The 12,712-nt window shown below is 43.6% G+C and overlaps 1 protein-coding gene across 3 annotated transcripts in view; it reads right to left on the minus strand.

The window, feature by feature from the left end:
* Positions 1–273: 273 nt before the first annotated feature.
* The window catches only part of Sec23ip (SEC23 interacting protein), a 42,967-nt gene continuing 30,528 nt past the window's right edge, over positions 274–12,712 (minus strand). For 2 of the 3 annotated variants that reach the window (XM_059265905.1, XM_059265922.1), the window contains exons 13-19: positions 12,415–12,612; positions 11,044–11,199; positions 10,582–10,684; positions 6,952–7,137; positions 5,962–6,124; positions 5,431–5,532; positions 274–1,475 (exon numbers count right to left, since the gene is read on the minus strand). In XM_059265905.1, coding sequence (XP_059121888.1) covers positions 5,451–5,532; positions 5,962–6,124; positions 6,952–7,137; positions 10,582–10,684; positions 11,044–11,199; positions 12,415–12,612 — 888 coding nt within the window. In that variant the 3' untranslated portion in view covers positions 274–1,475; positions 5,431–5,450. The remainder of the gene's footprint in view (positions 1,476–5,430; positions 5,533–5,961; positions 6,125–6,951; positions 7,138–10,581; positions 10,685–11,043; positions 11,200–12,414; positions 12,613–12,712) is intronic. The other variant, XM_059265914.1, reaches the window with a different exon arrangement.

Here is a 12,712-nt window from a genome sequence, read left to right on the forward strand (position 1 = left end):
AGACAGTTCTTCGTGTTGTGGTGACCCCAAACCATAAGATTATTTTCATTGCTTCTTCATAACTGTAATTTTGCTACTGTTATGAATCATCATGTAGATATCTGATATGAAGGATTATCTAATATGTGACCCCTGTGAAAAGGTCATTGGACCCCAAAGGGGTTGAGAACCACTGCTCTAAACCCTCCTATTCTAATCCCATCAAGTTATGAATTAACCACACAGAGGCTGCAGGCTGACAAGGGAACACTTAAGAAGGGTGAGAAACAACAGTTTGCAGCTTGAAAAAGAGCATCGATGTTACTGTTTTATTCACACCAATTAGAATACATACACAAAAATGTGTATTATATGTTGCTTTCAAAAAAATTACATGTTCCATGAGAACTATGTATGACATAAAATGTTTCTGCTATGTAACAAAAGAAGGAACTCAGCATTCCCAGTGTCTGTTAGGAAATATTCAGATAAAGAGTTTATAGTAAACACAATGATGTTATAGAACAGTCTTCACCAAGCAGCTCTACATCCTAGAAGCAGCGAATCCATCCTTTCAAACCCTTTGGTACAAGTCGATTACCCCGAAGAACAAAACCTTCCACTCTGGTTCTCGCATTAACTGGAACCTCTGCCGTGGGTGCTGGTACAGACACCTCAGCTCACAGTGAGTGCCTGCCACCTGCGCATCTCCCAGGGGATGTGGACAAGCCAGGGGAGGTCAGGTCATCCCGAGTGCTTCACATCCTGCAACTAGGCTCTCAGCGGTGGCGTTCGGCTTCATAAACACTCAGGTCAGCTTGGGCTGAGGAGACCTTGGCTACTGCCTTGTCACAAGCAGAAACAACTCTGCATCAGCAGCTCAGAGCAATTCACATTTAAAGCACAGCATAAGTTTCTTTTCTTTTCCTTTTTTTGTTGTGAAGGGTCTCTCTATGTAGTCCTGGCTGTCCTGGAACTTGCTATGTAGACCACAGAGATCCACCTGCTTCTGCCTCTCAAGTGCTAGGATTAAAGGCATGAACCACCACGCCCAACCTAGCATAAGTTTCTTAAAAATCATGTTACTATAGTTTCTTAAGAAGTCCATATTTAAATAAAAATAACATATTGCATTAATACAAAGAAAAAATATAAGTTTAATAGCCCATTGACAATAGTTTCAAGAAATAGAAATAACTGTTTGCATGCTACAAATATCTCTTCATTAGGACATACTTAATTTTGGTAACTACACAACTAAACAGATTTGAGAATTTTCCACAGCGTCATTTTATGGTTGCAGTTTTTCATCTATACTGTCCAAATGCGGTACTGATTTTTTTCCGGTATCTTTCTTTCCATTCTGTGCAATGAATTCCTACATCTGAGAAGCCTATGTTAGCAACTGTTGCTGAGTCACTTTTCTGTCATCATCACAGGAGCAAAGAGGGGTCGGCCACGGAGCCTCTCAGCCATGGCACTCATACTGGAACTTCCTGTAAAGACAAGAGAGTCTTAAAAACCCTCGGTGAACTTCACAGTCTCAATAATAACTGCTCCCTTCTATCATGGAGTCAGCCACACAATCAACTTTACTAACCAACTGCCAGAGCTCAGCTTCAAGCACATGTCCTCAGACACACCTTCCAAAAGGCTGGGGCAGGGATGGGAATGTGGGGGGCGGGAGGTGGGGGGGAGGTGGATCTGGGAGCTTTGTGCCAAAGACCCATTCGATAAGGTCAAGAAGCACAACAAAGCTGGGCATGGTGGTGACCACCTTTAGTACCAGCGCTGGGTAGAGGCAGGTGAATCTCTGTGAGTTCAAGGCCAGCCTAGGCTACATAGTGAGACCTTGTCTTTGAAAAGAAACAAGCTGGATGGTAGTGGTGCACGCCATTAATCCCAGCACTTGGGAGGCAGGTGGATCTCTGTGAGTTCGAGGTCAGCCTGGTCTACAGAGTAAATTTCAGGACAGCCAAGGCAACACAGAAAAACCCTGTTTTCAAAAAACAAAAACAACAAAAAGATGCTAAAGTGTCGCCCTTGCCATCAATGAAGAATGATAAATAAGTAGATCAGAATGCCCAGAAAACAGATACTAGGCAAATGATAAAGGCATCAAGTAAAAAGGACACGACATTCAACTAAAGCACTGGAATAATGACTAGTTATTTAGGAAAGTCAAGTCCCTCTCAAGACCACACATTTCTAGAGTTAAATGAAGAACTAAGAGCAAGCAGAAGTGAAAACCTAAGTAGTCATTAGTTTTAAAGCACACTCCCAATCTAACCTAAAAAATAAAGACAAGTAACAAACTGGAGGGAACTGCAGGATACCCTTAAACTCACTATCACCCATCAGTTTCATTAAGCAAAAATATTCAAACAGGCACACCCACATGCACACATGCACCCATCCAAGAGTCCTACCCCATCCCACCAGAAAAATGCAGGAAGGTCAAGAGGCAATTGACAAAGCAATGGAAATGGGAGAGTAAATACATCAAAGCTACTCAAGTTCACTAGTAATGGGAAAAAAAAAACACAAAATGATGACTCGGTAATTCCTGGTGCTCAACTGGCCAGAATTCAAATGCAGCAACAATTAGTGTTGGCAAAGGGGAACAGAAACTGGCAATTACACATTAACAATAAATATGAAAACTGAGGGGCTTCTCTAGAATGCAACTGAACAGTAAGAACAGATTAGAAAGCCTTTCAAACTGTGTAATATTCGAGATCTCACAGTGCCACTCACAGGTTTATCTCAAGTCAGAGACAGGCAATAAGCATGTAAAGCTACAAGTCAAAATTATGTATAACAGTGAAATGAGGAGGGACATACTGAACAATGGAGGATAAATTAATAAGTTACAAAACCATGGAATGAAATTCAATAAACCTGATCAAAAAGGGCTAGTGAGATGGCTCAGATGGGTAAAGATGCTTATGACACAACCTGAGAACCTGAGTTTGAGTTCTGGGACCCCATACTGCAAAGAGAATATTTACTCCAGCAGGCTGTCCAGTGGCCTCCACATACGCACCACACATGGCACACACACATACACCCAAACTATAAATAAATGTTAATTTAAAAGCTTTAAAATATCTAAATAAAATAAAACAAAGAAGTTGAACCACATGTATGTATAATCCATTTAAGATGACAAACACAAATTGTAAACAGTGGTACAGCATGTGCAAGGTACTATGTTCAATCTCTGGTACAGCAAATATGTCTATATAAATATACACCCCAATGGGAAAATAACATAATATCTGACATAGAAAGACAGGCTGTAAGATAGCAAACAACAGGAACTATATAAACTTAAGACAAGTTGAGGCTGGAGAGAGAGCTCAGCCATTAAAAATACTTGCCGCCCTTGCAGGAAACCAGCAGCTCTATTCCCAGCACCCACATCAAGTGTGGGGGCCTACCTCACTATTTCCCCAGGGTACTCTTGAGCAGGGAGAAATGAAGAATATATAGATAAAAATATAGAGGAGAGAGACAGAAACACAGGACAGCCTCAGGAGGGCCTGGGTCAAAACCCACCAGCCCCTTCAGTCTCTACTAATGGGATTTTAAAGGAATGCCAAGGGGTGGATCAAAAGACCTCCCCCTGAGCACAGCCAACTGCTGACCATCCCAAACACCTAGTGACCATGCACATGGTCAAGCCATCTCCTAATGCAACCCTGCTGTGTAAAGCAAGCTCAGATCTCACTAGAAAGCTTTTGTGGACTCCCACAATCAGGCAGCTCACAACCACCTATAATTCCAGCTCCAGGGGATCCAATACCCTCTTCAGGCCTCCAATGGCTCCCGCATGCACATGGTGTACACACACACACACACACACACACACACTCTCTCTCTCTCTCTCTCTCTCTTTCTCTCTCTCCCTCTCTCAAGCATACACATAAAATAAATCTAAAGAAGAAGTTTGAAGAAATTGCTTCCAAATACATTAAGTACTTGTTGTATGACAGTTCCAGTGGACCCTGTCACAGGGCAAACCAGAACCTCGGCAATCGCTACTCCAGACACACCATTCATTCTCTGCCCAAAGCCTCCATCCTCCATAGAGGTCAATGTCCCTGGTACCCCCACTATAGTGAGTCTCCACCCCCATCCTATCTTGCCTATCCCTGATAAACACAAGTATTTGCCGACTTGAAACCTTGCCACTGTAACAAAGTAATTAACTTCGTATTTATGATCAGAGTATCAGCAGGCATTCCAACCTGCAATAAAATCCACTCACACTGGCTGGTGAATTCCTTTCTCCCACACTGAGGTACCCATCTGCTCTTCTCTCTTCAACTGTCCCAGCAGGCCCCTTGCCTGACTTTCAGCTGATGACCTTCCGGTACACTCCAGAGAAGGGAAACCTGTCAAGAACACCTCCCGTCCCCCTCCCAGCCCATACCTGTACCTACATCACTGCCTTGCTCCTTTCCCACAGTTCAGCTCTTGACCACACTTGGCTGCATGCTCCCTGCCTTTCCAAATGCCCATACCCCAGTATCCCCTTCATCCACAATTCTCATTCTCCTCAATTTTGGGACATCCCTAATAGCAAGCTAACACCTTCCTATCCCACCCATTCCCACTGCCTTACTTCTATCACCCTTCATGACAAAGCTCCTTCTTCTCACCTTTGACCTCTGGCCTGACATTAAAGCGACTCTGATCCAGGTCACCAGTAACGGTCTGCGTCTGCCTGAAGCCAAAGGCCGTTCCTGCTTGTCCTCTGACCAATGCTGCAGCAACCCTCCCTCACTTGAGCTCAAGTCCTGGAGTCTTTTTACTCCAAGGACTCCTCCTTGTCCCTCACACTCCTTCAAGGTGACCTCAACTAACTGAGTTCTTGGATGGCAAATCTCGGCTGATGCCTCTAAAGTCACTGTTAGCGCTGAGAGTTCTTTTGCCCTTCAGACCAACCTTATCAACTACGGACTCAACAAAACAGAAATCACTACCCACCACTCCACCACCAAACCCCTGCTCCCTCGATGGGCCCAGCCAGGAAAAAGCACCATCATGTACCCAGCAGTACATGGGGTCATCCTTAACTCTATGTTCCTCTACATCCACAGTGACTTCATCAGCGAGTGGTGAGCAACACAAGACTCTGTAACAGACCCAAATTCAGTCATCTCTCATCAGCCGTCTCCTGTGGCCAGAGTCCAAGCCACCACTGTGCCAGCCTAAACGAGGCTTTTTCTTCTTTCCTCCTTCTCTCCTCCATGCTGGTTTTCCTTTTAAACACTAGTACAACTGTCCTTGAGCTTTCATTTGAGTCCATTCCTAAATTCTCTTATTAATGAGACTAAATTCCAAGAGAGGACCTGATTTCCCTCTATCATCGATCACAAAGGACCCCCAAAATTCCAGCAACACAAACATCTGCACTTACACATTTAATAAGGATTAACTCACCCAGTAAAATGCAAGTCTGCTCAATGCTGGGGCTGCTCCGGACTAATGTTCATTGTTCGATAAATTTCTTTAAGTAACAAGAGGGCAGTATCTTCAGATTCCCTAGCAGAAAGAAAACAATACTTAAGAAGCTGGGAATCTCCTCGGTGCTGGGGACATATGGAAGAACGCTTTTAAAGGCCTTAAACACCTGCCGTTAAAGATGCCTCTATAAAAACACTGCGAGTCCCAATGGTCTCTGGTCAAGGGCAGATGACACACTGCCACACTGCCACCTTGTGGATAAGCAAGTTCTCTGCAGACTTAGAAAGGCTGTTAACAAGTCAGAAATGTCAACTGCTGACCAAGTCTCTCCTTAGCCAGCCAGCAACAACAAACAGCTAACCCGGGGGAAATGTTTGTGAATGTATGAGTTCAACGGATGAATCTATGAAGTCCATCACAATTGGTGATTAGTAGGAGACCCCACTACAGTGAGAACACTGTTCTAGATAAAGCCACTCAAAGAGAATCAAAATGAAAAATACTTACCAGTAGCATAAGTGACTCTGAAGAGCGAAAAGATATTCATTAAAACTCTCGATTGGCTTTTCCTGAAGAACATAATCGATCCGGCGGCCTCCATTTAACATTCCAACCTTTCCTAGGTAGTCCTCATCCTTGGAAAGTTCTGGACTTTCAACAATCTTTTCTGCTGGAATTTAAACCATTTCAATATCAAAGTCAATCACTTAATCATTATCCTCTACTTTAGCTGACTCTCGGGGTTCAATGAACATCACTTGACACTTGCAGCAACTGAGGAGCTGCCAGGCTCGCCCCCCACTCCTCCAGAGAATGGGGGGAGGGGTTGGTTCCCTGAGAGAGGACAGAGAGCCAACAGCGGCAGAAGTTGTGAAGGGGTGAGAGAGCATTGCAGAAAAAAAGAAACCGAATTAGAATCTCAAAGTCACAAAGCATGATGGCCTGGCACTGCACAGGAAGTCTCTAAAACCACAGCTCAGCAGGAGCAGAGGCTGGGAGCCTCGTGGAGCCTTCACAAACTTAGCCCTCAACTCCCACTCCACCCCAGGCTGAAACCTGAACAAAATCTTAAAACTGCAGAGAAGAGTCCGAGAACTGCAGGGGAAAGCTTGGTTAACAGTTACTCAAGGGTGCCGGGCGGTGGTGGCGGCGCACGCCTTTAATCCCAGCACTTGGGAGGCAGAGCCAGGCGGATCTCTGTGAGTTCGAGGCCAGCCTGGGCTACCAAGTGAGTTCCAGGAAAAGGCGCAAAGCTACACAGAGAAACCCTGTCTCGAAAAACCAAAAAAAAAAAAAAAACCAAAAAACAAAAAACAGTTACTCAAGGGTGACGTGGACTCTGGAGGACAGAGTCTGAGAGCACAGTTATCAGGGTACATCTCCTTGACAGGAGTCATCCAATCTGACGAGGTCTAGAAAGGAAACCTGTCTCCAACAATTTACAAGCATTACTCTTCAACATCATCTGCCAGGGAAAACGCTCCATTATAAACTTACCTTCGACTACCTGCTTTTCTTCTTCCTCTTTGATTTGATTGGCCACCTTTTCCAATTCTTCTTGCAATTGAGTTGAAGAGGTGTGAGCACGTGCAAATTCATTGAGTGTCTGCCACGCACTTTTCAGAGAGCTGATAAAGCCCTGCTTCAAATCGGATCCCATTCGAGAAAGGCTTTCTTTCAACTCTAAACAGATTCAGATGGCACACCAAGTTAATTAGCTATTGGAATTCTGTGCCACAGAAATGAAAAGTCAATGATGCCCCCAGACAAGTAAGGACCTCCTCCTCCTCCTCCTGACATTTCATGGGAGCCTCTTGGAACCAAGAACTCTCAACAGGGTAAAATGGTGATTTACATTGGGTTTTTTTCGGCCTCTAAGCACTAAAATTAGAGGTGTGCACTACCTCACCTGTCTTTTTGTTTGTTTGTTTTGACAGTGTCTTAGGGAGCCCCTCACATCTCAGACTCCTGAGCACTAGGATTACAGGCATGTGCCACCCAACCAGTTATTTCTGTTTTTGTTTTTAACAATTTGATCTGCTGAGCAATGGTGGTGGCGCACACCTTTAATCCCAGCACTCAGGAGGCAGAACCAGGCGGATCTCTGTGAATTTGAGGCTAGCCTGGGCTACAGAGCGAGATCCAGGACAGGCACCAAAACTACACAGAGAAACCCTGTCTCAAAAAACCAAAAAATTAAATAAACAAACAAACAAACAAACAAACAATTTGATCCATCCCAAACCTACAAATTTTTTCTTCAAAAGAAGTTCAAGCACCATAACATAAACATAATCCTATATATTTTTATTAGAAATTTTTAAAACAGGCCTGTAGCAGCTGGGTATGGGGGTGCACATCTTTAAATGCCAGGATTCAGGAGGCAGAGGCAGATAGATGGATCTCTGTGAGTTCAAGACCAGCCCTGGTCTACACAGTGAGTTCCAGGACAGCCAGGGCTATGAAGAGAGAGACCCTGTCTCAAAAAACAAAATCAAAAGCAAACAAACAAACAAAAAGCCTGTAAGACTTTAAAAGTCAATTTTTCTAATTTGTAATAGTGAGATAATTTTGAAAATGTAAGATTCTAGGCTGGCAAAATGACTAAGTAAGGCAAGCCTCACAACCCAAGAGAGATCCTAGGGACCCATATGGGAAGGAGAGAACTGACTTCTATAAACTGTCCTCTGACTTCTACAGCCACACGATGGCAAACACACCTGCACGCTCAAGTGTAATTTTAAAAATAAAATTAATTTTTAGACTGCTTTTTGATGTCGTGTGTATGGGTATTTTGGCTTTGTGTATGTCTATGCACTACATGCATGCAGTGTCCTCAGAGGCCAAAAGAAGGTACTAGATCCTGTGAAACTGGGGTTACAGAAGGTTGTGATACACCATGTGGGTGCTAGGGATAGAATCTGAGTCCTCTGGAAGGGCAGCCAGTGCTTCTAACCACTGAGGCATCACTCTAACCCCTGTATTTTTTTTTTTTTAAATCCAGATAAAGGAGCCCAGGGCACATGTCTTTAATCCCAGTACTCAGGAGGCAGAGGCAGGCAGATCTCTGGGAGTTCAAGGCCAGCCTGGTCTACAAAGCAAGTTCCAGGACAGCCAGAGCTGTGACAGAATGTTGTAGAATATTATTTTAAGGTGTGTTACTTTTATTTATGTTGCATTTGTTTAACTCTGTGAAGCTGCGTTACTGTGCCTGTCTAAAACACCTGATGGTCCAATAAAGAGCTGAATGGCTAATAGTGAGGCAGGAGAAAGGATAGGTGGGGCTGGCAGGCAGAGAGAATAAATAGGAGGGGAAATCTGGAAAGAGGGAAAAAGAAGTAGCCAGAGAAGGAGGAGGCTATCAGGAGCCAGCCACCCAGCCACCCGGCCAGCCACAGAGTAAGAGTGAAAGTAAGATTACAGAAATAAAAAAAGGAAAAAGCCCAGAGGCAAAAGGTAGATGGGATAATTTAAAGTTAAGAAAAGCTAGCAAGAAACAAGTCAAGCTAAAGCCAGACATTTTTCCCCCCAGAGCTGAGGGCCAAACCCTAGGCCAGGGCCTTGTGCTTGCTAGGCAAGCGCTCTGCTCTACCACTGAGCTAAATCCCCAACCCAAAGCCAGACATTAATAAGTAAGAATAAGCCTCCATGTGTGATCTATTTGGGAGCTGGGTGGCAGGCCCCCAGAAGAGCAAAAACAACAACAACACAGAGAAGCCCTGTCTCAGAAAAACAACAACAACAAATGGGATAAAGGCACTGAGGAGCCAGCTCAGGGGTAAGTGCCTGCCATGAAGCATGAAGACCTCAGCTGGAAGCCCCAGAATCCTTGCAAACCCAGACAGAGTAGCATCCATCTTGTAATGCCATAGCTCCTGTGAGGGATGTGGAAGCTGGTGACAAGAGAATCCCTAGAAACTTACAGGCCAACTAGTTCAGCACATACAGCGGAGAAAAAACAGAGACCATGTTTCAACCAGGTAGAAGGAGAGAACAGATAACCAAAGGTATTCTCTGACCTCATTCTATTCATGAACACATATCACACACACACACACATTATGATGACCACAACTTAAACTTCCAATTTAGAAGACAAATCCCACCCTTTGCCACCTGTTTGTCTAATAATCATATTTAAATCACTCTGCAATCTAATAAATCTCTAATTTTAAATTCTAAAGATTTAAATTTTTATTTTTTTTACATTTATTTTTACATGTAAATATTCACATAATAAATATATTAATGTTAGTCTTCTCCTTTCCAAAAATGTTAGATTAGCAAAATCTAATTACAAGAGGGATGGAGAGATGACTCAGTAATTTAGAGAACTTGATGCTCTGGCAGTGTGGGAGCACACAGAAGTTTCCTAGTGAGAACTCACTCAGGGTCTGAGAATCTGAGCTTGCTTTACCCAGCAGGGCTGCATATGGAGATGATTTTCCATGGGCGTGGTCACCAGGTGTTTGGAAGGATCTATACTTGGTCTATACTTTGATCTAGCAACAGGGAGATCTTTTATCTCTCCCCTTGGCATGTTATAAAAAGCCTTTTCAATAAACCTTCGAGGTCACTGGGTATTGATTCAGGCCCTCCCAAAGCTTTCCTGTGTTTCTGTCTTTCTACCTGTAGGCTAGGTCTCTCTTTCTATCTAATATTTTCTTATCCCTCTCTCCTCCTAAGAATCCTTCAAAGGGTGGGAACTGGCCTCCCACATGGCAGAGGATCTACATTCAATGCCAGCACCCACACAGTGGTTCACAGCCATCTATAACTTCAGTCCAGGGGATCCAACTCCCTCTGACCTCCATTGGAACCCATAATTGGAGAGTGAGTTGGTTCCTAAAAGCTATCCTCTCATCTCCACATGTCCACAGTGGCATGCATGTACCTACACTCATACAAAGACGTCACACATAATCATACATTTTTAAATTTTTCATAATTCACTACAGTTTATAATATCAACAGGAAAGGACAACTGTGTGAGTTTTTTGTGTTTCTATTGTGTTTTGTGTGACAGGGTCTCATGTGACTCAGACTGCTTGCAACTCATTTTGTAGCCAGGTACAACCTTGAATTCCTAATCTTGTGCCTGCATTGTACAAAGCATTTTCTTCTTACCTAAGTGAAGTCTCTTTCTGCCTTTATGATGTGGAATGAGAACAGCTTTTAAGTCCAAATCCGGAACGACCATGGGTTCTAATCTGTATGCCACTGGATCAAGCTGCAAGGAAGAAAAGCAGAAACCCATGACTGCTTATTTGGAGTTACATGCCACAGTTAGGGAAGCTAAGAGACTGACTTTTCCACACCTTACTAAGCTGCTGGCAATTACAAGATTTTCAATTTGTAGGTGAAATTACTTTGCCAACAAAGCAATAAACACATTTTTTTCCTTCAAGTATAAGCTTTCTGGTAGAAATACTTATTGAAAAGTGTCATCAGACTCCTGAGATGGATGGCCGAGCTTTGCAACTCATGACTGCTTTTAATTTCCAAGTAACAAGAACCTGAGAATCTACTTGGATGAAGAGGACAGAGCTTTCATCTTTTTAAAGCATAAAGTAAACTCAAGCCACTCACCGGATGGTAAATATTGAAGAAGCCTTTGCAGGTAGGGAGGCGGTAGTTCTCATCAATCCTGTCCACACCTCGGATAGTGAGAAACATGCCGATTGGAGAGCCCAAGGCAAAGAAAATCTCCGGTTCAAAGTCTAAAGAGTTGTAAGTGACAGAAACCTAGGAAGAGACAACAATAAAAACCATCTTTCCGCAGTCACATACATGAACCCCTCAAATTTTTAAATGTTCTTGGACCTGCACTAGCTCAGAGACAGATGCTGTGAGCTGAGAAAGATGAGAATTCCTCGTTCAATCTTTGGAGTCTGCCGCGTCCCCTGCTCTGTTTCTACTGTCGAGGATAACCAATACGGCAGTCACGGGAGTGTGACGTCAACTGTGGGTCACACAGCAGAACCTACGGTCAGCTCCCCCTGCTGGGGCTGCTTCTACTCTCTCTCTCTGTCCTTTGCCTCTGCTTCAGTTATGACATGGGATTTTCACAACACCAAACTCAACACAGCGAAGAATAAATAACTAAGGCCACAGAAGGCACTTATCAACACAAAGAGGGGATCTAGTCTAGAGTGTTCTATGCTAATTCTATTGTAATTCTGTCTTCTCCATAGAGAGCTGGAGGTGGCAGAATAAGAAAGCTCAGGGTCATCCTTGGATACACAGTGATTTAAAAATCAGCCAGGCTACATGCGACTCTGTCTCCAAAAAAAAAAAAAAAGAAGAAAAAAATCCACTTAAGGCAAGTTTCCTGTCAGAAAAATGATTTATCCAAAGGAGCTTACTTGGGATAGCCTACACAAAGTCTCTCAAGGGAAGAGTAGACATCTGTGTGACAATATACTATGTTTACAAAGTTCTTCCTTTTTATTTCAGGATTAAGAAAATGTCTGTGCCGTGTTAGTATTTGGGGAACAAAGAATAAGAAATGGCCTGATCCAAGGACAAAGGTCCACTAACAGACCAGATGAGGTAAGAGTATCATGCCCACTCACAGGTGGAGACAGTGAAAGCCAGAGAAGTGACATCATCCCTCACCAAGAATGCAGTTAGTAAGAGACACATGCAGATTTAGACCCTTAATCTCAAAACAACCATCCTTCTATATACACTACTAGGCCGCCCTCCTAAGAATCTACACTTCATATCCTTACATTTGCCTTTATCTCTGAAAATTCAATAGTTTTAAACTGGGCAGTGGTGGTGCACGCCTTTAATCCCAGCACTAAAGAGGGAGAGGCAGGTGGATCTCTGAGCCAGCTTGGTCTACAGAGAAAGTTCCAGGAGAGCCAGGGCTACACAGAGAAACCCTGTCTCAAGAAAAACAAACAAACACACAAACAAGCAACCTAAAACGTTAGCTCATCAGCACACACTCACCTGTCCTGTGCCAACTTCAAAAGACTCATAATCAACTCGCACAGAAGACACAGAAGCCCCCACTGAAAGCTTCCTCTTTGACTCATCTGACTCTGAAGATGGAGACGCCATCTCCTTAGTCTTCAGGGCACTCTCATCCTGGCCTTTTGTCACGGCGGCCAGCACTGCCTTCTTTTCTGATGCTGCTTTTTTCTGCTCCTATGAGACACCAGAACAGTGTAAGACAATCTGAGGAGCAGTCCAGTTCTTAGCTATCACTATAAGATACACTGTCATGCAATTAAGGACTTCTTAATTC

This window comes from Peromyscus eremicus, chromosome 1, assembly GCF_949786415.1.
Source record: "Peromyscus eremicus chromosome 1, PerEre_H2_v1, whole genome shotgun sequence".
Taxonomy (NCBI): Eukaryota; Metazoa; Chordata; class Mammalia; order Rodentia; family Cricetidae; genus Peromyscus; species Peromyscus eremicus.